Genomic DNA, 25,297 nt, shown 5'->3' with positions numbered 1-25,297 from the left:
GTCAGGAGGAAAATGGGGGAAAGGCTGAATATCTTCCAGGCAGCCTTCCAAGAACCACAAAAAGCTCCCCCAGCTTGCGCTCCCAAATTAAACATGGAAATTAGTCAGTTCCCTCATTACAGGCACCTGGGAACTGGAGAGCTCCTCAATAATTTCTATAGCCCTTTCTCAAAGCTGAGGCAGTAAACATGAAGCAAAACCACAGCTCGATAGGGATTCTTTTTCTGGACTTTAATTTTGTCGGAAGATCACACCAAACTCCCTGCTCAGAGCCAGAATGACCCTTTGAAGAGCTAAATACTAACAAGAGGGCTTTCTTTAGATTTGGCTAATACCAGTCTCAGTCACAAGGCAATTACAGGCTAGTGAAGGTAAACTAAAGAAACAACTCAGTAACACTCCCACCCCGAAAAAAAGAACTTCTAATGAAACTCCCCTTGATTCAGGCAAGTTTTACGGGTGATTGTTTCCAGTTTCCTCAGAGACCAAAGTGTTGCAAAAGCTTGAAAGGAAGCCACAACTAAATTAATAATTAGAGCCCTTGAGGGGATGTCAAATTTCTTTCTAGGAAGCGTCCAGGAAATTGGCTAACAAAATGCTAATAAAGACAAACCTTAAAACTTTTGTAGCCCCGGCAGCTTTGCAAGAGTGACCTTGGATTTCTAAATAGGCCCTTTGTAACCTGAGTTTGTTCACAGTTACAACCCAGGGATTCCCAAAACTAGCCTCTCTTTTCTTCTGCGTGGGAGAGATGCTAAAAGGGTTTATTAAAGATGAAATGGGGTAAATTAAGGAGTAGAACATCCAACGCATGGATGAGTGCAGCTGTAGGACAGGTTGAAATTTACCACGTGTATATTTTCCTAGCATGAAGAGAAATTGGGGGGAGGGGAGAACTTCACTTTTGGAATGGTACAAGAGGTCTGTCTAAAAGAAAGCAGAAACTCTGAAATTAGATATTTATGCCTCATTTCCTATAGGGACCCAAAGTCACTTACATGATTTGCCTCCATTTTGTCCTAAAAACAAACCTGTGAGGCAAGTTATTGGCTGGCCTAAGGTCAGTCAGTCAGTTTCCATGGCAGAGTGGGGATTTTTACTTGGGTCTTTCAGATCTTATCATGACCCTCTGCCCCCTATATCACATTTTTTGAGAGAGCTGAGAGAGTTCTGAGAGGGCTGTGACTGACCCAAGGTCACCCAGCTGGGTTTCATATGGAGGAGGAGTGGGGAATCAAACCCAGTTCTCCAGATTAGAGTCTGCTGCTTCTTAAGCACGACACCAAACTGGCTGTCCTCAGAAGTAATTGCATATATACCACAGAGCCCTATATTTGCTGCTGCTTATTGTCCCATATCTCCCTACCCTTTCTTCCTGCCAGTTGGATAAAACAATTAGAATATTTTTCTGATTCCAGTGGGTAGAAGCAAGCTATTCTAAGAGACCCTAGTGGAAGGTACGGTTGTGTTCTTTTCACTGCAGTGCTGTTAGAGAACCTGCAGAACCAACTCTCCCATGAGGCAAATAAGGCAGCAAATGTGCCATAACTCACAGGATACAATTGTATAAGAAATTTCTCCTAAGGGCTGCTGAAAGGAACAGAAGCAGTGCTAAAAGCACAGTAATTTTATTTCAACAAGGCTACTGTATAACATCTCTGAGGATCCTGTGTCTATTAGCAGCAAGGAAGGATAATAGTTTAGTTTTCTACCTCAGGCTCTAGTCTAAAAACATCTCCAGCCAGACACAGGTGTGGCACAGTTGTTAAAAATGCTGATGTCAGAGCTGCTCTGCTTCCCTGCTACTGCTGAGTGTTTTTCACTCTTCGAATGAGAACTAACATGGGTTTATGAGAATAATATTGTGTGCAGATCCATATCTGTTCAGTCAAAGTAATAACCACCTTCCCTTACTGGATAACACAGCTGTTATGGAAATCCCAAGCTTGCTGTTCTTTCCATCTGTAAAATGGGCACACATGAATCACCCACTTCATGGAATTGCACATGAACATGAAGGATGGAGGTAGCCATGTTGGGCCATAGCAGACTCCAAAGCCAAAAGCCTTGTAATACTTCTTAAGATGACCAAGCACTTGTGCACTATTTTGTGTTATTTGGGTTGGTCAGAATAAAAAGGTATCACATTGCTTTTGGTTTCGGACAAATTAACACAGTAACATAAAACAGTTGACTCAGCCTTATTTGACTCCTTGATTTGTCAAAATTGTAGATGTTAATATGTCAGAATTCTTATATCTTACTTGGCAACTGGTAGAATAATCTAATTTCTGGTTAAGAAAAAGCAATTGTTTGTCAATTCCCATCATATTCAATTTAGCCCAAAACAGGCTCCACAGTATCGAATCAAAAGCCCCATTTAGATCGAGGAAAGCCAAGAAAAGTTTCTTCCCTCCTGCACCAGAATTTTTCTCCACCAAATGAGCAATGGTTAAAACAATGATCGAATATGGATTTGCCTGCAAATCCACAAAAACAGACAAGACAATTCTACAGCAGGGATCCCCTACATGGTACAGACTGACACATTTCCTGGTGTCCACCAAGTGTCCCAAGTGGGAGGGGCTAGGTGGAGATTAAAAGGCTTCTGCTTAAAATGTCCAAGCATTACTATTAGTTATCTATAACTTTGCTCCATGGCATTTTGTGGTTGGCTCCATCTCCTGTGGCAGACATTTTGTGATTGTGTTCACTGCCATGTGTCAGAACCCTAAAGGAGCAAACACAAGCCCCAAAGCAGCTCCTGCTTTGTGCAAGGGACAGAAATTAGGAGGATAGAGTGGAACAAAACTAGATGACCCTGGAGATCCCTTCCAATTCTATGTATTCTATTCTGTGAGGACAGGGCACCCAGTGTTCCACCTATGGACAAGGCTGGCCTCCTCTCTTTCCCATTATTCGACTTGGGGATATGCAACAGATCAATCAAATTCCATAGCCATATTCCAAAGCCATGGGCATCAAAGGAGTCATGGTTCCATGCATATCACGTCTCTGCAGAGGCCCAGAATGTCAGACTGGATACAGAATGCACATTCCTGCCAATTTCAGCTTTTGTTAAAAGTCATGTTTCTAGTGGTTGAGGCTACAAAGAGATACTAGGAAGTGTGCGGGCAACTCCTCCTAAAATATAAAAGGTGTCTAATGATTGAAGTCAAGACCACATTGCTCGGCATATCTCCTTTCACCTTCTAGTTAGCACTCAAAACACAATCATGTATGATTTGCAGAATTAGAACAAAACCAAGAAAACTTTGGGCAAATTGACTGTTTGGGTGTACAGGGTCCATCATCCCAAATGAAAAACTGCAGTCAACACATTTTGCCATTTAAAATATGACAGCCACACACTCAACCTAACCTACAGGGAGCTAGATTTGAACTCAGGTTTTCCAATACTTACCATTCTTAATCCCATTCATAGTAAAGGTTGTAAACCCTTTCTTCATCTTGTCTTCAAGACACTCTACTTCCAACACTTTCCATCCATTCAAGAATAACAAGGATCTCCCAGAACGATGTAGTCAGGGCTTTTTAAAAGCAGGAATGCAGTTCCAGCTGGCTTGGCATGGGGGGAGGTGTCCTAATATGCAAATGAGTTCCATCTGGGCCTTTTCTATTTAAAAAACCCTGTGTGAAACAACGGTGACATCAGGGGGTGTAGTCTAATGTGCAAATAAATTCCTGCTGGGCTTTTTCTACAAAAAAAGCCCTGGGTATGGTGGTTAGAGCATGGGACTAGGATATGGGAGGTTCAAATCCCCACACTGCCATGGAAGCTTGTCTGGTGTCTCTGCACCAGTCAATCTCTTGGAGCCTAGCCTACCTCACAAGGTTGTTGTGAGGATAAAATGGAGGAGGGAAGAATGTTGTTAAGCCACTTTGGGTCTCCACTGGGAAGAAAGGCAGGGTGTAACTATCTAAAATAACACACAATAGATGATCACACCTGTCACTTTTTGAACGATGCTGAAAGTACTGACAGTGGACAGCTCTTAAAAGAAAGTAAAATGAAATCGGTGGGGGTTGTTACCGACCCATGGGGTGACGTCATATCATGACGTTTTCTTGGAAGACTTTTTGTTACAGAGTGGTTTGCCATTGCCTTCGCCAATCATCTACACTTTCCCCCCAGCAAGTTGGGTACTCATTTTGCTGATCTTGAAGGATGGAAGGCTGAGTCAACCTTGAGCTGGCTACCTGAACCCAGCTTCCGCTCAAATTGAACTCAGGTTGTGAGCAGAGCTTGGACTACAGTACTGCAGCTTTACCACTCTGTGCCACGGACAGACACACGAGCCAAGAAAATGAAAAACTGCTCATTTTTAATGTCAGCTAGTCAGTTCGCTTTGACACAGAGGTTTTGCCATGTTTTACACTGAAGCAGGGTTTTCAAGGCATCCACATGACTGTCCTCTAATTGTCCACTTTCTGTGCTATCCCGCTTTGATGTGATCTTTCTTAAACCCAAGTTTGATACAACTCCACAATAAAAAGGTCTCAAGACATTTTTTTTAAAAGCTAGGAATTTTGAGGAGCTAGTAGATTGTAGCAATGGATCATAATGCTACAAAAAATCTAGCAACTGCTGGTTTTGTTTCCAAAGGCCCCCAAAGCCCTCCAGTGTTGGCAGAAGGAATGGCAGCAAAAGGGTGGGGAAAACTGCTTCGTGGATGCACTATTGCCATTGCAAATGCTGCTGCAATAAAAGGAACACAGAGTATTGCCATCTGGTGGGAGCAGGCCAAGACCAGCAATAACAAGGAAGTTAAGTGCTGGCTAGTAATTCATTTTTAACAGGGCCGTATCTTTTGAACGGAAGAAAGACAAAGCGGCCAACAAACCGGCTCCACCTACTAAGTCCTGCACAACTCAGAAGGTGAGCAAAGGATGCTTTGTTGCCCCACTGTAAACTACGTAGGCATTGCAAAAACTCTGCCTTTACTGCACACCTGAGAAAAAGGCAAAAAAGAGAGAAGAAAATATCTCTCTAAAACTGCTTGTGTCACTTGAGAGAATTCTTCCTTTGTGCACCTTGGCCATTGTCTGTTTTCCTTCATGAAGGGGAAATAGGCTTGAACTAGGCAAAATGGGGGTCCTTTGGACAGATGTACAGCCTGCCGGGGCTTGGCTCCAAGGCAGCCATTGCAAATGCTTTGACTACGGCTTGGAATGAAGACAAGTACAACATAACCGCAAAATGTTTCCTAGGTGACTTCATGACAATTAAAAAAAAAAAAAACCTAAGGTGGTAACTTCTGGCCAAACTAAGAGACATGTTAAAGCAGGAAGAACCTGGGGCATTACCAGTGGGAACAAAGGATACAAGGAAAGTCTAAAACCCCCCCTCACACGGCATAATTGCTACTATCCAACTGGCTACTTGGTTCCTTTAATTTTAGAAAACAGTCTACAGCAGATAATGACACTGTGGAGGGGAGCTTTCTAGTTCACAGAAAACTCTTAAGTCCTATTCATTTGTGAGTTCTTCAGAAATACAGAATGGAAAATTTTGCAGGTGCTATTTCCTGGAGCTGTGTCTTTTGTTAAATACACAGAAAATGCAAAGTGCCAAAACATGGCACCATGACCAAGAAATGGACCCTGTGAATGGTCAAATCCCCTAAGAAGATTTGGAGCATGGCTCTTTTTCCTTTGAGATTTGCATGTTGTCTTTTTACTAAATTACACTGGTGTGCCTCTCCAGATGTTGGGAGGATTTCACAAGACTACCTTTAAAAAGTGATAAAAGATGGACCCACTGGAGCTCAGGGAATGTCATTTTATTACTCCAACACATGATTTTTAGGCTCAATTACCCTTGAGCAGTATGTACAGGGCAGGAAGTGCAAAGGCAAAGACAGTGCATGTGAAGGCTGTGCTGTAGATTGAGTTTCTCTTCATTTGGGCTTCCAGTCTCCTCTCTGTGTCACACAGCTCTAGAACCACATCCTGTACCTCCCAGGACTGACTGTTCCCTTCCACAGAAGGGCCAAGTAATGCTCTTTCCCCAGGAGTTGGATAAGCTGCACTCTTTATGTTCTGTACCTCGGAAGCCATTTCCCTGAAACTATTTTGCAGGTTGCTAAGCTGCTGTTGCAAACTTCCGAGCAATGAATTCATTTGTTTGGAGTAGATCAGCTGTTCTTTAAGGGAAACTAAGAGAGGGTCCATTTTCAGAGAGGAGCTCAGGTTGCCTTCAGCAGAGGAGGCCCCTTCCTTTACTTCCTGTGATGTCATAATCGCAACGTCCAGGATGCTCTTCAGGCTGGCAACGAGATCACTTAGATCCCTCTGTTGGGAGTCATGGCTTGAGGCCTGTTCTCGGATGGCTTCCTGAAGGCTTATTGGTCCCTTTTGCGCTTCGAGAACCAAGGTTTTTAACTCCTGCAGTCTAACACGGTTGACGTAGGTGGAGCCAAGGACACCGATAATGGCTCCCAGCACTGAGCCGATAATGGACCAGTTCTTTGTTTTCTCTGCTCTTGTTCGCTCTTTCTCGTGGCTTTCCCTCACAGCAGCAGAGAAGAGAGAGAACATTTCTCGCTCAGATTCCTCAGCAGTTAGGTAGGAGGCTCGGTACCTCTTCTCTTCCTGTATTGTCAAAGAACAGTACATTAAAAGAGAAACTGAGAAATCTCATAAAAATGTACAAAGCACATCAGGACAGGCTGATGTTTAGGGCTGCCATCTTTTCAACAAGCCCTCTTTTGGTGCCTTTAACAGCAGCCTGATGAGTTAATGTTTGTCTCTGCACCAGGAAAGGTTTCATTTACTGATTTCTAAAGATCAAGCTGCTATTACAAGGCACTGGAGCAAGGCAGATTCTTGCTTTTCTGGTCATCTGGCAACCCAAGGCGTTAGGGCTAAAAATGCTCAACATGGGACACTTTGTTGCATCAAAAGTGTGAATTTGGTCCATGATCTCAAATTTATGCCAGTGTCATGGGATCTGGAACCCAAAAAAGAAATATGTCTACACAATTAGGACAAAAAGGCAAACCATTTGTCTATCTGACAATATTTTTTAAGACTTGAAGCTTAAAAATATTTGACCACAAGCTATCAGGATACAGCAGAAGACGACGACATTGGATTTATATTCCGCCCTCCACTCAAGAGTCTCAGAGTGGCTCACAATCTCCTTTATCTCCCTCCCCCACAACAGACACCCTGTGAGGTGGGTGGGGCTGAGAGGACTCTCACAACAGCTGCCCTTTCAAGGACAACCTCTGCCAGAGCTATGGCTGACCCAAGGCCATGACAGCAGGTGCAAGTGGAGGAGTGGGGAATCAAACCTGGTTCTCCCAGATAAGAGTCCGCACGCTTAACCACTACACCAAACTGGCTGGAAGAGAAGTCCAGCAAGGTAACAGATGAATGAACAGGAACCAGATACAGGAATTCTGCTGGAGACTTCCAGCCCCAAAAGTTGGACTGCTCTTGAAGAAATATGAAGCCCAGAGAAAGTTTGTGTCACGTGCGGAAGATACCGAGTTCAATCCCCAATACCACCACTTGGACTTAGATGAAGCTGTCTTATATTGAGACAGACCCTTAGTCTATCAAGGCTAGTCTATTGCAATTGGTAGAAGCTTTGCAGGGTCTAAGGTACAACAGAACTTGCACTCACTTGGCAGGTCTGGGAAAGGAGACTAACTAAGACCCTTGGGCTCGATGGACTAACCGCCTGCCTCAATATAAGGCAGCTCTGTGCATTCATATTAGAAGCAACACATTTTAGGACTTCCCCACTGGGTATGAGGCTGATTACATATCGTAAAGATGGCAGCAACATAGCACCAGTCTAGATTAACTGCCCTCAAGAAGCCTGCGTACAATGCAAGTATAGCTGAAGTCCACATTATAGGGTCTTCCAGTGTTGCACAATGATTAGAGTGTCATACTAGGAGCTGGGAGATCCTGGTTCCTTGACAAAATGGAGATTTGATGTTTACTGAGTGACTTTGGGCCAGTCACACGCTCAGCCTAACCTACCTCACAGGTGACAGATCAAGACAGGAAACCATGTTAGTCAGTCTGTAGCACTAGAAAAGAGCAAGAGTCCAGTTGCACCTTAAAGACCAACAACATTCGTGGCAGGTAGGAGTTTTCCTGAGTCATTGTCTCAGATACTCTACCTCACAGGGGTATTCTGAGGATAAAATTGGAGAAGAGGATAATGACATAACCCATTTCAGATCCCCACTGGGAAGATGGGGTATAAATGAAGTTAATAAACAAAATACAAAGTTACAGGAAGCTGATTATGCGGGCACATGAAGGAAGCAACCGGCTGACTGGCTGAGCCATTATACCTCTGGCAACAAACAAAGATTCCTACCCACAGAAGTGCTGGCACTCTCTGGGAATATGAAATCCTATCTATGCTAGGGACTAACCATCTATGAAATACTGTTTTTGCCCTTTACCTCTCATTTCCCAGGCCTGAACTTTGTTTGCACAAGCCTTAATAGGGATTAACACCCCGCCCCCCCAATCGTATGCTGAAAGAGCACGCTCTCTGGATAAGGCTTGGTTGATCTTCATGGAGTTCACAGGCTTCCGACATCACCTTTCACTGAACTGTGGCTAAAAGAGCATTTTCTTTCTTCTTTTTGAACTTGCGTTTTTCTCACAATCATCCCTAACAGTAAGCCATACCCAGTTGTTTGGTCTGAGGCTAACTCTCCATAGCTCCATTATGTGTGTGTGTGGTGGGGGGGGGGGGCGCTATACCAATAAATTGAAAAGCACCGATAGGTCATTCCTAAATATTTTTACTCATGAGTAAATTTCAATGGGATTTACTGCACAGTTATGCTTAGGATGGTGGCCTTATTTTGAGAAGATCCCAGGAGGTACAGATTCCTTTTCAATTACATCACTGGGCAGCAGAAGGCCCACAGCTATGCAAAAATATGTATCTATCACTTCTGTCTCCTGTAGGCTTTTACTGCAAATACCTTTGGCTCATTCCTGTGACACAGTATGAGATCTCGTTTCCTTTCCGGCAGAAAGCCTGCAAATCCCCCTAAAAATTTACATTTTAAGCTTCTTGGTATGGGGATTTGCCTCGCCTACGTGACAGGAAAGCCCAGGAGCCCAAGCTCCAAAGGAAGCTTTCCAGTCAGGGCTCACCGTTAGGACTTGCTGCCGTGGCTCCACATGAAGACAAGATTTCTCTCTAATAGATTTTTATCCAGGTTTTCTTCAAATGAAGTTCATGTATTTCTCTTTTCAAGGAGGGGACTCAAATTTTCTCATCAAAACAGGCAATGGAAAATTCATGAAACATTACTTAACATTATTCAGGGTGAGTGGGCCACAGAAAGTGAGCTCTGTACATGGAGGAATACAGAGTCTTAGGATTATACCTCTACCCCACATGTTGAATTTCATGACTAATGCACTGGTCTCCGGGACCCATCAGTAAGCTCCTAAAAAGCCACTAGTTTTAAAATTGCTTTTGGGAGGATCTGATGCTAAGTCATATGTGTGCTTCCCCACCCCACCCCACCGCAGACACACTAAGAGGAGCATCAGGGTGAGATTGCTTAGTAGTGCAGAAGACTTTTTAGCACAGGCATGTTTAGAGACTTTGGCTCCTCCTCTTCCTGTCAATATCAGACAGCCAGTGTGGCATAGTGGTTAGAGTGTTGGACTCTAACAGTTTGAAAGACTCCAGGTTCAAATCCCAACTCTGCCATGGAAGCCTTGCTGGGTGACTTTGAGCCAGTCACACACTCTCAGCCTAACCTATCTTATAGGGTCATTGTGAGGATAACATAGAGAACTACACAAACCACTTTGGGTCCCCATTGGGGAGAAGGATGGGGTAGAAATGAAGCAAATAGGGTTACCATATTTTGAAAAGCAAAAAAGAAGACTACTTCCTGACGGACTACTTCAAATGAGTGGTCACTATGACAAACCTCATTTTAAATACCCTTACTATTTAAGCTGCAGTATTTACTACTAAGAAGGAATATTTTTAACCTTCTAACTCTAAAAGAGGTCATTTTCACCAGTTTTTAAAAAAGAGCCCAAAAGAGGACCAACACACACAAAAAAGAGGGCATGTCATAAATAAATATTACATGCTTGCAGCTCAGAATATTCCTGCTACTCCCCAGTTTTTAAAGGTGAGTTTTGAATCTAGAAATGGAGACTGAGCAAAAATCTCTGGTGTTCAGGGCCAGAGGCTTCCATGCCCATTGCAGACTGTTGCCTCTCTATGATGCTAGCAAAGTCACAATGAGATATATTAATGACCCAAATGAACCTCAGCCTGGCACAGAATTTTGGAACTGGAGACTGGGTTGGTGTATGGCAAACACACACCCTCATCTTAAAACATGTTCTTCTTGTCCCTAGAAAGAAAAGAATAAAGCTAAGTTCAAAACCCTACATGCTATGCATGTGCTGAGCTTCCAAGAAGGTCTTCTCTAGAACTCCATGTCACAATTCAGAGATCCTGTTTGGTTTAGCGGTTACTGGGAGACGGGTTCAAATCCATTTGCCTTTGCCCTGAAGCTCTTGGGGTTGCCTTAGGCCAGCGGTCCTCAACCTTTTGGGCACCAGGGACCGATTTTGTGGAAGAAAATTTTTCCAAGGACCGGGGGTGGGGGGGTGGTTTTGGGATGATACAATTGTGCACTTTATTTCTATTAGTTTGGTGTGGTAGTTAAGTGTGCAGACTCTTATCTAGGAGAACTGGGTTTGATTCCCCACTCCTCCACCTGCAGCTGCTGGAATGGGCTTGGGTCAGTCATAGCTCTCACAGAGTTGTCCTTGAAAGGGCAGCTTCTGGAGAGAGCTCTCTCAGCCCCACCCACCTCACAGGGTGTCTGTTGTGGGAGAGGAAGGTAAAGGAGATTGTGAGCCACTGTGAGACTCTGAAAATCGGAGTGGAGGGCAGGATATTAATCCAGTGTTCTCTTATTATTATTATTACTACATTGTAATATATAATGAAATAATTATACAACTCACAGCCTGGTTGCTAACAGCTCATGGACCAGTAGTGGTCCATGGCCCAGGGGTTGGGGACCCCTACCTTAGGCCATATATTCTCAGCATAATTTGCTTCCCAGAACTGTTTGAGAGGATAAAATGGTGAAACTAAAAGGTGCCCTGCATTCCTGGGAGACAGGGAAGGATGTTAGGGTGGCCAGCAACCTGGAGAAAAAAAAGTCCTGCCCCCAATAAAAGCATAATGGGATGTTACATCCCAGGTGACATTATTTACCTGCATGCCATGAAAAGCTTTATCTTCCAATTTATACCCATTAAGCCGCTATTTAAAGGGACTGGACATTCTTTCTCTGAGGTTTTGGCAACCGTAGATAAGATCTGACAGATATGTAGAACTTGGCTGAGAATCCCTGAGAACAGGGCCTGCCTGTCTCCCTGTATGCCCCCATTCCTAATTCACACCATCACAACAAAGAGAGAGAAGCTGGGAATTGGTATTCAGAAATGGCCAACAGTTCACACTATGCAGCACCTGTGCTGGTAGCCAGTTTTGTTGAAGTCAATGTGCATCAGTGCCTTCAGAATCTCCATTTGGAACAGATGCATAAAGGCCTGTGCAAACAGATCTGTGCTGCTAGGGAGGAACTCCATCTGCCTATCTAGAAAGTAATGTCAGCTAGGCTAATGGGATCACAGCTCTTCCCTCTTCTGCCATTAGGACTCTCCCCACACTCTCTTGAGAATACAGGATACTTCTTTTGCTTGTAACATGAAGCAGATATGGGAGAAAACCAAGGAAATAATGGAATATCTCCACTATGAATGCACAGGATACTTGAGCTGGGATCCCAGGCCCAACACATGCATGAGATTTATGCACACTGTTAGGTTCTTTCCATGGCATTCTCTGCTGCTAACTGGATCACAGAGAAAATGTTAATTAAATCCCCGCAGTTAAAAAAAAGAAAAGAACAAAAACAGCAAAACATCTTAGGGTTTTGCAAGCTCACAAACCAAACCACACTGTGACCAGTGTTCCCTCTAAGCTGAGTTAGTGTGCGCGAGCTCACAGTTTTTTAGCTTCTGGCTCTCACATTTTCGTCTTAGCTCAGGAAAAATGGTCCTAGAACAAACTGATCTACGGAGTAGCTCACTATTTTAATGCCAGTAGCTCACAAAGTAGAATTTTTGCTTACAAGACTCCACAGCTTAGAGGGAGTACTGACTGTGACCTGCAGTTAGGGAGGCAGGTAAAATGTGACTGGATGGGTTGGTAGCCATGAAGTCATTTGGCACCACAGTCTAGCGTATTTTCTAGCAGTTGCTTCTGATTTTCTATGGAAAGCCCAAGGATCATCACATGGACTTTGTGCCCAATGACAGGGAGGATTGCATGACTGCAATTGACAGGGGGATTAATGCAAAAGCAGACTGGAATACAGTTCCCTGTATGTACAGTCTGAGATTGAGGATGTACAGCCTGAGATTGTGGATGTTTACTATTAAATAAGCCCACATCACTCCCTGGGTGTTAAGGACATACTACACGGAACTTGTGGTCAGCTCCATCTTCTGTGGCAGACATTTTATGATTGCACTGAATGATACCAACAATAATGGGGAGTTGTTCTTAAAACAGAATTTTCTCTTTCATGTGAAAAATGCCTTTACACTCTGACCATCCATCTATGAAGGGCCTTGGTCTGTTCTGATCAGCAGCAGTTCTCCAATGTCAGAGGACTTTCAAATCACCTGCTGTCTGACCCCCCCCCCCTTAGTTGCAAAGTAGGTGCTCCATACCACTGAACTGTGACCCTCTGAAGGACATCTTCACAGAATGCAATGTCACCTTATGGAATCTGCTGCCACAAAACGTCGTTATAGGTTTAGCTTAGAGGTCTTGAAAAGCATAATTTGCTTTTCATGCAGAAGATAAATCTATCAATGCTTCTTACTTATGACAGTAAATGAAACCTCTATGTTCATGGGCAAAATGCCACTTGAGGGGGAGGCAAAGAGTGGAGGAGGGCTGTTCACTCGACACCTTGTTTGTGGGCTTCCTGGAAGCTTTTGTGTTAGAAATAATAGAAAAAATTCAAGTCCATTGTTAGAAATATTATGCTGGACTTGAAATAGCATTGATCTGACCCAGTAGGACTCGTTATGTTAAGTAAGAGTTTTTTCAGGCAAAAGCACAGATTTCAGAGAGAGAGATTAAATTTCCTGACAATTACTATGGTATGTTGAGTGTTTATAGTGAGAGCTATTATGCAATCCAACCTGTAAAGCAAGTTATACCTAGCTACCAACCGAAGAAGCAGACCATCCTGGAATGATGTGCACACAAAAGGAAGAAAAGGAGAATTTAATAGTATTGAATTCTTCCAGCCTGTGGTGGAACAAAATTGGATATTTTGCTCAAGCCTCTCCAGCCACTGAATTAAAACAAACCTGCTTTGAGAAGAGAAGGAATGTATGGCCAATTGAATAATTCTTCCAGAAGAAACACATCTGCTCAGGAGGGAGAGCAGGTTAGCAGGAGGCAAGACAAGTGGAATCAGACAATAGGCCAGGAAGAACATCAGATGGGCAGAAGACTGGGCGTGGCATAGGCAAATATGTCAGCGTAAGCCTCTTTTCTCAAACTGTGTCACAAGATGGGACACAGGATACAAAAGCCAAGCTCCTGTAGTGGACAGTCAATCAAAGGTTGTTGCTTACATGGTCTACCTGCCACTTCCCACCCTGCTATGGAGGCACGATAGGCTCAAAGCCCTCTATCACAAGAAATGTGAGCCAAAAAATATTGAAACATACAGACTTTCCTCTTTCCTGAGATACAAACACACCTGAAGTTGCCTTATGCTGAGTCAAATGCTTGGTCTACCAAGATCAATATTTTCTGTTCTGACTAGCAGTGGCTCTCTGTTGTCTCAGGTAAAGGTTTTTTCACATCACTTGCTACCCGATCACTGTAACAAGATAAGCCAGCAGTGGAAACTGGGACCTGCTGCATGCAAAGCAGGTCCTCTGCCACTGAATTGTGGACCCATAAGGAACTCCCCTTTTCATCTCAGACACTGTTCATGTGTATTCAGCATATGTACAGGACAGTGTTCAACCTTGCATCGACAGAGAATCTCAGATGGGAAACCTGCAGATGTCTTCTGGCTAAAAGTCAACTCAAGAGTGCAGGATAAACCATATATTTTTGGACTGTACCATTTCATAAGACCAAGGTGGAATGCAGGACTGAAAACTTCCCACACTCTAAAAACTCTTTGTACACAAAAATCTAGGACAGCATAGGCTTTTAATTTCAAAGGGATTTGTCACTGTTTGAGGCTTCCCCTGAACATTCTAAATGCATCTGTGCTTCACAATGCTTGTTCCAGGGAGACTCAGCTTATAGGGACCAAGAGAATGTCTCTCTCAAGGCTTTTCAGAAGTTCTGTGGAGGAAATGAAATCCTCCGAAGAGGCAGACACTTGTAACAATGCGTAACAAATGTCCAAAACCTGTACAATTCTGATTCCCAACATGCTGTAGTTTTTAGTGTGTTTTCTAAAACAGATGTCGACCTATTAAAGATACAGAATCAGGTTTTGCAGCGATTGGCTGTGTCTTAGTCTCTCTCAAAGTTATCAGCCACCTTGTTGAAGCCTTATATGTGAAACCTTACATGGAGATCCTTCCCATGCTTTCTTCGGGTGCAAGAAACATTTCCTTCCTCAGACAGAGGTTCTTCTGCCAGCAGAACAGCATCTTACATCGCATCCATAACCACAACAGCTGTGCAGTATCCTATTCTATGAAGGCCACTAAATAACAGTTTTGTTTACTGAGCTGTGTGCATGCTAAAGTTAGTCGGTTGGAATGGACCCCTGCACAGGGAACAGGCTTTACCATATAGAGCACTGCATAAGTTACGGGCTTAAATAAAAATACAAACCCAAATTAGAACTCAGCAAAAAGATAACCTAACCACTGCAGATGCAATATGCGTCATTTATACTGCTTCTGCACATCAAAAGTAAAATGCTCTTCAGTAGCACTCTGCAACCAGTGGAAATTCTATTCCGAGTATACCCCCTAATTCTGAGATTTCATCAGGCCCTGCCTACATGCCATCTTTGCAGCCTTAAGGACCAGAAACCTATTTAAAAATTAAATCTTTCATTCTCATGAGTCTGTTTATTATGCTAACAACAAACTTGGATCCACTGGTAATTCTATCAGTGGAGCATGACTTCCTTACTCCCCCCCACCATTACAGTTCATATACTGCTCCTATAGGACCCATCAGGAACAGCATGAGGCAAAGTCAAATGATGGGTGTGGGAGGAGGTAATTAGCAAAAATCCTTCTCCTCTTCCATCTGCAGACATTCTTCATTGGAGTGCGGGATAAATCTGGAAAGACACAACAGGTACTGTGGCATTTCACAATGCCCAGCGACAAAGAATGGGCAGGCAGGCTGCAGCGCTCTTACAGTTCAGCATCTCAATTAAACTGTGCAAATCCAATCATTTAAGGAAATTATTTGCACAAAGAATTGTTTACATTTTGCTGTCCTTCCCATGTCCTTTTGAAACAGTGATTTGGCCCAGTATACCCACAAACAAGATGTTTCCTCCACAAGTAACAACTAAGAGCAAAAACAAATGTGAGATATTGTTGCCTCATATCCTGCCAAGTGCTCTTACCTGCAGTAACCTGTGCTCCAGGGTTGCCAGCTCCAGGTACTGACTGTCATCCCGTGAGACTCTGTCTAAACGATCCCGAATGTCCTTCAGTTTGAGCTGCTGGGATTCCCAAGTTTCACGGGCTTCTCGTACAATCCCTCGAGCTACCATAAACCTTTTCTCAGCCTGGAACAAAAATGGGTGAGGAAGAACCGTTTTCCCATTTAAACATCCAACAGAATCCACCGAAGTGGATCCACAGTTTATTTTTCAGAAGTGCAGGATAAAAATTAATAAACAAAGGATCACAGGTTTTGATTTTCTCCAAACAGCTGTAGGATTGGCAGTGACCTGTCTCTGAGGGTCAATTTACACACAAAGTCTTACTAAAGTCATAACAGTTTTCCCTGCTCTATCTCAGTCAAGGACAGACTGGCCATTCAATTTACAGTGAAATTTCCTGATGGACTGCTGGTAGCCCACCCCCCGTGTTTGGGCCACAAAAACTTTACGGACTATTAATCAGCATTTCAATACCAGCAGTCTCTTCTGGTTCTGTAACTCACTGTCAGAGCACAGTGATTACCACGAGCTTACGTGGCTTTAAAGGGGATTGGCCCAAATTCACTATTAGTCATAATGGCTTAAAGGGAAACTTCTGTTCAGAGGCAGTCATACCTTGCCAATATCAGTTGCTAGAGGGCAACAAAGGACATTAATGCATTGCTTGTGCACCTTCCAGGAGAAGGCGCTGCGTTAAGCAGAATGCTGGACTGGATGAACCACTGATCTAATCCAGCCGTGCTGCTCTTATTTTTTTTTAACAGCTTTAGGAACTGCTATGACAGAAAGAAGATCACATGTAATTTTAAGGGAGCTCATTCTAGGCCTTTAAAAATGGAAAAGGCAATAGAAATTCCATTGCAAGATGGATGGCTCTCTTAAGACTATAATGAATCCACAATGATATCCCCTGTTTCCTTATAGAACCTTAAGTGCCACCAGAAAACATTGAAAATTAATAGTAGCCCAAGAAACCTGAAAACTGTGACTATTACATTTTTACTGTCATTACCTCTGTTACGTTTCCCTGAGCCTCTCGAACTTCATTGATTCCAACAAACTCCTCATATTGGTCCCACCAATTTTGGGCGGCTGCAGAGATTCTCCGAAGGGAGTTCCTTCCCAGCACCTTCGCAGCTTCCGTTAAGCGATGGAGAAGACTTGTAGCTACTTCCACTGGAATGTTAGCCTCAGGCCTCTTGGAGGCTGGTGAACAGTATGGTCGTGCTATGTGCACGCATGATCGTGGGCTCCTCAGAGCTAATAAGCAATGGTGCTGCATATTGTGGCATAAGAACCGCAGCAGTGCCATGATGCTCCATCAAATCTGAACGTAGACCTGGTGCATTGTGGATGATGTCTACAAAGACATAGAAGCAAAGCTGTGAAAACCATGTGGTATCAGCTGCCTAGAGAGGTGGCGAGCTCCCCCTCACTGGCAGTTTTCAGGCAATGGCTGGACAAACACTTGTCAGGGATGCTTTAGGCTGATCCTGCATTGAGCAGGGGATTGGATTATATGGCATGTATGGCCCCTTCTACGTCTATGATTCTATAAAACTGCCATGTTAAAAAGGAATAAATAAATCTCTTAAATGTAGACTGCACATGTATTATTATTGTTGTTGTTGTTATTTAAATTAATGAATCACCTCAACCTAGCCAACGCTGGCCCCTAGGCAATGTACAACAATAAAATACAAATAAACATTAATAAAATCAGTTAACTTTAAAAAAAAAATTCAACCCAATGACATATGTTATAACTTGCTATCAATCTGCTTTTTAGATTCTGTATCGGGGCAGGGGAGCCCCCTTGGTGTGTGTGTGTGGGGGGAAGGGATCCCAGCCCAGCCACCGATGCTGTCCTCAAGCAAAAGTCTGGCGAAACAACTCTGCTTTACAGGCCCTGCAAAACTGTAAAAGATCCCACAGAGCTCTGGTGTCTTCCCGAAGAGCATTCCACTAGGTCGAGGTCAGGACTGAAAAAGTCCTGACCCTTGTTGAGGACAGCCGGACCTCTTTAGGACCAGGATCACCAGGAGATTACGGCCTGTAAAGTGTAACGCTCTTCCAGGGGCATAGTGGAGGAGGTGGTCCCGTAGATACATCAGTCCCAGACTGTTCAAGGCCTTAAAGGTCATAACCAGAACCTTGAATCTGAATCGGTACTCAACCAGAACCCAGTGTAGGCAAGTATCTAAAACAACCTTGCAAAGTTTAATTTTTGTTCTCAGCATCAGAGCGATTGGAATGCACAGGGGGGGAGGAGCCAGAGAGATGTAAAATTTCCAGAAAATTTGAAGCCACTGAAAAGCAAGGGGGGCTGGAAGAAAGAAAATTTGGAAAATACAAGACTTTTCAGCTTTAAGTTTATTCTACTACTTTATAACTTTGTCAGCATATATTGTTTGAAATATTTAGAAACTGTAACAGTAGAAGTAGTTTTCCGTAAGCAAAATTACAAGTACATGAAGTTCTAAAGACATAAGTGCAAAATGCTGTATCTTATGCTGTTTTAGCACACATAGCTGAATTTTTGTCATCCATCAGGTAGGAAAAATGCATAGCAAAAACAGAGGAGACAAATGTAGTAAGCAGAAGTGTCTTACTTGGGCAGAAACTGTTTTATACAGTCACACAACGGAACAAGCAACAGTGCTGGGTGGGAGGCACATTTCCTCCCACGTTTGTCAGGCTTTCACATCTCCACTCACAGTGCACTTAAAAGAGGTAAAATAAATATTTGCAAAACAAAAACTTGTCCAAACAATCACCTATTAAAAGATGAAACAAAATCCTGGTCAAATCTACTACATATCTTGGAATGGGCTAAATCTGATGGGATTCCCCTGGTAATCAACACTTTGCAGGAAGGTCCATCTGGTGTTCTACTGACTACTGAGTTATCAATTTTTGTTGTTGTTCAGTTGCACAGTAGAGTCAATACCTCTATCTAAAAGCAAAGCCTTACTGATTCTAGCCCCTGGACCAGACGTTGAACCTCCTTTGTCTCACTAAACCATCATTCTTCCTTATTAGGGGTGTATGGCACTTCTTGAAATCCTGCAGCTTTATCAACTGCACAACAGACAAAAAGACATTCAACAATTGCCAATAATTTGGGGGGTGGGGGGGAGATTTGAAATAAAGAACTGCAGGCATTAATTATCCACTGCTACCCAGATGCTAAAACATTGGAAAAATCTGTTCCCAGCTCCCACTCCTGATAACCTGCAAATTTGGAGGTGAGTTAGGGTTGCCAAGTGGCCCCAAGGTGCAGAGTGGTAAAGCAGCAGTACTGCAGTACTGTGGTCTGAACTCTCTGCTCGCAACCTGAATTCGATTCCAGTGGAAGCTGGATTAAGGTAGCCGGCCCAAGGTTGACTCAGCCTTCCATCCTTCTGAAGTCGGTAAAATGAGTACCCAGCTTGCTGGGAGGAAAGTGTAAAAGACTGGGGAAGGCAATGACAAACCACCCCATAAAAAGTCTGCCGTGAAAACGCTGTGAAAGCAACGTCACCTCAGTGTCGGAAACGACTGGTGCTTGCACAGGGGACCTTTCCTTTCCAAGGGTTGCTTGGTCTGTGTTGTAAAATACCTCGGGTTGGATCCAGGAGAGAGTGTAGTTTGGGGAGCGGAGAGGCCTCAGTATGATACAATGCCATAGAGTCCACCCTTCAAAGCAGCCATTTTCTCCAGGGGAGCTGATCTCTGCCAGCTGGAGATCAGTTCTAAAAGCGGGAGATCTCCAGGCCCCGCCTGGAGGCTGGCAACCCTAAGGTGAGTGGCTGCGTAATTCTGCTATAATGCGTAGAATTCGAGCTGCACCTTTTATGTAACATCCATTGCTCTGTTCCTTCTTTAATAACGGTGTCCCCATTAAACCCACGTTTGCTCCACAACATCCCTACTCTTCAGCATTACATCGCTTCAACTTAGAATTCTAGGTCCCCCCCGGACCCTCCTCTGTCACTCACTTCTCTTCTTTCATCAGCTCGTACAGAGTGCATTCCCCAGGTCACATGCGGCAACAGTCTGGCAAAACCCGACAGGAAATGGTAACAAGGTCTGGGCGGAAAATACCTGTAGTTGGCGGTGGCGTTCCAGGGGGAGAAAGACTAGAGCCATAACTTCCGGTAAAATTTGCAAAGCGGGAACAAAATGGCTGCACGGGTTTTAAAATAAAAGGCCAATTTGTAAAAGCTGCCAGCCGTTAATTAGTTAATGATTTTTTTTGGGGGGGGGAATGTAAAAAACGAGAAAAGGTTCCATTCCATTGATTATGACTCCGGTCGCTTTAGGACCGCCCCCCCCCCCCAGACTACTAAAAGCCTTCTAGGAAGTTTTAGCGTGAAAATGGACCTATCGGACACCGGAAGCGCAAGGTGTCACTTCATCCCCCATTGGGCACTTCCGGTGCGAAAATAGAACCTTGCCTCTCCTTTCCAAGAGAATGGCTTTACCATAGAGATGCGAACGGATAGAGCGACGCAATTGCTGGCGTTGGTAACGGTTGATGTTCTTTTCTAACACCGGAAGCTTAGCCGTGCGTCGCTCTAGCCTTGTATTCGCTCCCTAATCAAGCTAGTCGCATTTTCTCTTCTATCCCCGCGGGAGCGCTGCTTTAGCGCTAGGAGGAAGCGGTTCTCTGGGAGTTGCGGCTTCTTGCTGTGGTGGTGCGCGCTTCTCCCTCTGTTCCAGGGGCTTTTGGGGCTAGAACCAGTGAAGGGCCGGTGAAAGCAAGCCAGCGCTCTCTGCCATGTCGGGACGAGACGGTAATGATGGGGTGGGGTTGTTAGTGCTATCATGGTGGTGGACTTGGAAGGTCTTAGGATCTCGGATGTCTGTGAGTGGGAAAGACAATGCAACATAGGGCTGAGGAGTCCAGGGTTCAAATCACTTCTCTGCTAGGCCTCTGTCAGCCAGACCTACCTTAGAGAGTGAATATTGTGAGGAAGGATGAATTAGTAGGGCATGAGGAGTCCTGTTCGCTGCCTCGAGTTCCGTGGAGAAAGGATAGATTTAAAATGTGGCAGGTTTGTATATGCAGTGGAGTTAGGGTGTGTGGGAAGATGGGCTGTGTACTATGGAGAAAGGTTATTGTTTAGCCCCTGGTGTGCTGTGTTGGTTTTCTTCTTAAAGGAAATCATTAAAAATGTCAAAAAGTACAATTCTGAAGTGGTAACTTCTTAGTATTCTGCTGCCTCATTCTCTTTCTTGTGTTCACCAGGCCTAAGACTTGTTGGGATGAAGGGGGGGTGATCCTTTTGAGATGAGGAAAGAGAAAGTGTGTGGGCACATAAAAGTGAGGATTTATGTAGTTTTACCCTGTGATCATATTTCCCGTCCTCTGCTATTACTGCAGGTGGCAAGAAAAAGCCCTTGAAGCAACCAAAAAAGCAATCAAAGGAAATGGATGAGGTACGGATGGCCTAAAGGGTGGGCTTGCTGTGGAACTTGTGTCATTTGGGAAGGTTTTTAATCCTCAGTGACACCACAGTTTGGATTAACCTTGCGAGTCAAAAATAGCCAGTTCCCATTGCTTGTGTGGGATGTGCATTCTGTGAAGTGACACCTGTCATAGCAGATTTCCCTGATTATGACATCATGTGCTTGTGTTAACAGGTGCTCTTTGAAGGGGGGGGCTTCTTCTGTCTCCTCATTTCCTTTCATATAAAAGGGACAACTGTATCAGAGTGTGGCTTTTGTAATGTTTGACATTTCATTTGTAATTTTGGATTGACCCCAGCCTTGTTGATAAATGTCTTCTTAGGAAGACAAAGCTTTCAAGCAAAAGCAGAAGGAGGAGCAGAAGAAGCTGGAGGAGATGAAGGCAAAAGCTGCTGGGAAGGGACCGCTTAGTAAGTGATGTTCATCTGTGCAAAGGAGGGATTATCCCAAGGATTATTACTACTGTGCAAATATAGAAGGGGGAGATGAAGGTTAGGTTAAGGATATGGGGGAAGGAATTTGTGCTCAAGCCTATTCTAGATTGGGCATCTCCAGTGCTTAATCATGAACCTTTTATAGCAGACATATCTGAATAAGTGTCCACAGTGCTGTCCACCTTCTTGTGCATACTGGCACAAAATAAATTTGCTTTTCATTGTGGATTGCCTTGATGGGGCCCAGCAGCTGGCTTCTTTCCAACCTTCACATTGATCACTCCCATCCCTGATGTATTCCATTTTGGGGGACACTGTTCCACTGAGAGAAAATTTTATTTACATCCATGATTCACAGTGATTTGCTGACCTCTAATAGTGATGTGCACAGTAGCAGGGCTGTGTGCAGGTTATTGAAAGAGCATGAGATTATTTAGACAGTTTTCCTAAATTGGAACAGACACACATGAAGAGTGCCAGATCATGGGGTCTGGAATCAAGGTCTTATTGCTTGTTCTCATATCTCCCTTAGAAGTGGGTGGGACTTTCCCCTTTTGCAGCTCTTAGTTGGTAGGTTGTGGGCTCAAATTGGAAAGACTTTCTCTTAACAGTGCAATTTTATGCACGCTTATTGGGATATAAGTTTCCTTGCAAACAATAGCTCTTTCTTCCAAGCAACATACTTAAAGTAAAGTAATAATAGAAATAAAGAATAATGTAGACTAGTTGAGGCTTTAAATATCAGAACTGGCACTTTTAAGTTTTGGCTTGGAAGCTGTATATTTTGAGCATATATATGCTTCATCCGAATGCTTGATTCTGCTTGGGTCATCAGAACTGGATGTCTGCAAAAACATTTTTTGTAATTTAGCCTGAAATTCATGACATTCTTTAATGCAGAGAAATAACCTGCCAGTTTTTACAGTGAGGACAGTTTTTGTCAGTCTTCAGATAGTTATATTTTTGCCTTTGTAAGCTCTCAGACCTGAGAGGCAGCAAACAAAATTTGCATTGTTCCTGCAAGTTTGACAGATCTGGTATTGTTTGGACCTACTGACCAAGTAACTTGAAAAGCAGTCTCCTTTTAAAAATGCCATAGGTCTTTTCTCTTGTAAACTGAAGGGCTCCTGCTATTTCACTGACTACCTCTAGATAGCAGCATGGTACAAGAAGCAACACAGCTTCATGGTTGAAGTCCTGGCCATTGAATGCCTACCTAAAGAAGATGTTTTACAGTTGAGGGTGGGGTAGGTGTGGACTTAGATCTATGGAATAAAGAGTGTACCACAGTTGTAAGGCAACCATTGAGAGGACTTGAATATGCACTTGAAACAGTCAGGGAGGACCTCCTGGGCCAAGTGATATAATTCCAGTTTTTGCCTTCCGTCTTTTTTTTATAAGTTAAAATGTGGTCTTTTAAGAATCTAGGGGTTGAAACCACCAATGGCTTTCTAGATCCCTACCAGCATTTGAACTGTGCCCGGAAGATGCACATGATCCAGTGCAAGTGCTGGAGAACTGGTGTAATGCTCTGTGTGTCCCAGTAAGGGAGTGGGCTATGGCACCAAGAGGAAATAGGAACTCCGCTGAAGTTCATGCATATCATACCATTACCTGTTTTTTCAGACTTTAAAAAGTATTTTCTGGCTATTTCTTTAAATACATGTTGATGAATTGGGGAGGAAAATATGCCATGAACCCCTTCAGGCCAAGAGATGGAATTTTTTTGCTGATTTCCTGTAAAACATGTTAACTCTCTTCTCGGCTAATGCTTAGTGGTGTCTTTCTTCTTGCAGCTGGTGGTGGTATTAAGAAGTCTGGTAAGAAGTAGCAGGTTGGATGGACTACATGGCAAATGAAGCATTTAATCCCCTTGGATGCTTGGCAGTGGGACAGAGCTAATGTTGTAGGATATGTTAATTTGTGCACCTTTGTACATTTTGTTCAAGCAAAATAAATGGGGGGTGTTGGTTAATGACTGTTCTCTCTCTTCACCTTCAGCATGTGTTAGTACCAAGATGCAAATATCTCTGAGGTCTGAATCTGTTCAGAGTCACCAGTGTCCAAGAATTTGGCCTTTCAGTGGCAGTAACCAATGTCTCAGTATTAACCTCCGCATTTCTTGTCCCTGCTATGTTGCAGTGTACCACTTCAGGAGGAATCTTTATGGACCATTGATTCCAGTAAAGCTGTTAGGGTCCAGAAGCACATCTTTTTAAAAATGTGTGCCATAAACAACATCTGGCCTGCCACACATGCAGTTGGATTTGTTTTAATAAACATGTTAACCAACAAATGTTTCAGAAGTTCTAGCTGTCATTTTTGAAATGAATTTAAAGGACATGGGAGGGGGAAGGAAGACCACGCTGTTCAAAATAATCCAGAATTCTCTAGAGGAAATTCCTGGAATGGGCATGTATCTGAATAGTGTACAAGAAGTGAGATTACTCCTTCCCTCTTGGGCAGCTGTGTTGAGGTGCTTGCAGTCTGGAGTTTGGCAGGTAGGCAATGAATGCAGAAGGGAGAGGCGGAGGTAGCACAGGATGACTGTGAGCAATGTGAATTACACATACTCAGGCATGGTTTTTTCATCGGTTCTGGCCCCATACTGCCTTGGTTTATCCCCTGATTTTTCACATGCATTTTTTATGCCTTTAGCTTTTTCTCCTCCCCCCCCCCCCCGTCAGGTTTTTCTGTTTCTTTTGAGACCACTTTTACCCCAGTCTTTTCTGGAAGCCAATTTTGAGTCTTTTTTCTCATGCATAATGTTTGTCGACTTTCTTTGTCTCGCCCACCTTCAGTGCTTTGACTGTCTTCATCATCAATTCCCCCACCCCTGCTCTGAAGATAAGTGGTTTCATTTATAACCATTTGGGAAGAAGGACAGAGACTGATAAGTTATGGTGATCTGAGAAATTATGGTAGTCCATATCTTTGCAGCTTTTCACTTCATTAGCTGCATTGAATCTAAGGAGGAATGTAAATATTTTAACTAAATAGATCATGCATGAAGAATGATCTTTGTCTGGGATGCAGATTGATTTAACAGGTTTACTGCAATTAAATATGGGGAAGCCAGATATGAACGCTGCTGTTTATGGATGGGCCCTTCCTATTCCCAACAGCCACTGATCAGAAGGGCCTTCTTAATTCTTGTCCAGGCTCATGAGGAACAAGTGGGGCTTTTAAAGTTTGCAGACATTCATAGGTCAGGTCTGCCTTCACTGAATCCATGAATATAACTTAGGAGGGCATTGGGTATGTAGCTGCTTGTTACGTCGCAGATAAAATGGATCGCAGTTTGGTGATATGCCTAAAAATGAAAATGATTTCCCAGATGAGCTAGGGATGCTAACCCCCAGGTGGGACCTAGGACTCCCCAGGAATTACAGCTCATCTCCAGATTTCAGTGATCACTTCTGAGGAACAGATGTAGCAGTCACTGCCTCTTGGTCTCTGTACATGCTGGTTCAAGCTGCAGCCATTTCTACTGGTGGTGGAAAGTGCCTTCAAATCACAGCCAATTTATGGCAACCCTGTGGGGTTTTCAAGCCAAGAGACAATCAGCAGTGGTTTATCACTGTCTGCCTCTGTGTAGTGATCCTGGACTTTCTTGGCAGCTCCCTATCCAAGTACGAACCAGGGCTGACCCTGCTTAGGTTC

The 25,297-nt window shown here is 43.6% G+C and overlaps 1 protein-coding gene and 1 long non-coding RNA gene across 6 annotated transcripts; one reads left to right on the top strand and one right to left on the bottom strand.

Moving 5' to 3' along the window:
- Positions 1-5,789: 5,789 nt before the first annotated feature.
- CCDC51 (coiled-coil domain containing 51) lies at positions 5,790-20,289 on the bottom strand. 5 transcript variants are annotated; one of them, XM_060239323.1, is made up of 5 exons: positions 19,833-20,131; positions 18,359-18,469; positions 16,759-17,106; positions 15,705-15,869; positions 5,790-6,615 (listed from the first exon to the last, which is right to left on the bottom strand). In XM_060239323.1, the coding sequence occupies exons 3-5, from the start codon at positions 17,056-17,058 to the stop codon at positions 5,833-5,835; spliced, it is 1,248 nt and encodes a 415-aa protein (XP_060095306.1). In that variant the 5' UTR covers positions 17,059-17,106; positions 18,359-18,469; positions 19,833-20,131; the 3' UTR covers positions 5,790-5,832. The 5 variants fall into 5 exon arrangements, with proteins under 5 accessions (XP_060095306.1, XP_060095307.1, XP_060095305.1 ...); XM_060239324.1 differs by having other exon boundaries at positions 19,727-19,868; XM_060239322.1 differs by lacking the exons at positions 18,359-18,469; positions 19,833-20,131 and adding an exon at positions 20,186-20,289.
- A 154-nt stretch (positions 20,290-20,443) lies between these two features.
- Positions 20,444-21,162, top strand: LOC132572383 (uncharacterized). The gene is made up of 2 exons (XR_009555426.1): positions 20,444-20,524; positions 21,115-21,162. It is a non-coding gene; the product is annotated as an uncharacterized LOC132572383 (long non-coding RNA).
- The last annotated feature ends 4,135 nt before the right edge of the window (positions 21,163-25,297 follow it).

Source organism: Heteronotia binoei, chromosome 5 (genome assembly GCF_032191835.1).
Source record: "Heteronotia binoei isolate CCM8104 ecotype False Entrance Well chromosome 5, APGP_CSIRO_Hbin_v1, whole genome shotgun sequence".
NCBI classification, from domain to species: Eukaryota; Metazoa; Chordata; class Lepidosauria; order Squamata; family Gekkonidae; genus Heteronotia; species Heteronotia binoei.
Note: the sequence above shows the minus strand (reverse complement) of the source record. Positions and strands in the feature narration are given on the sequence as shown.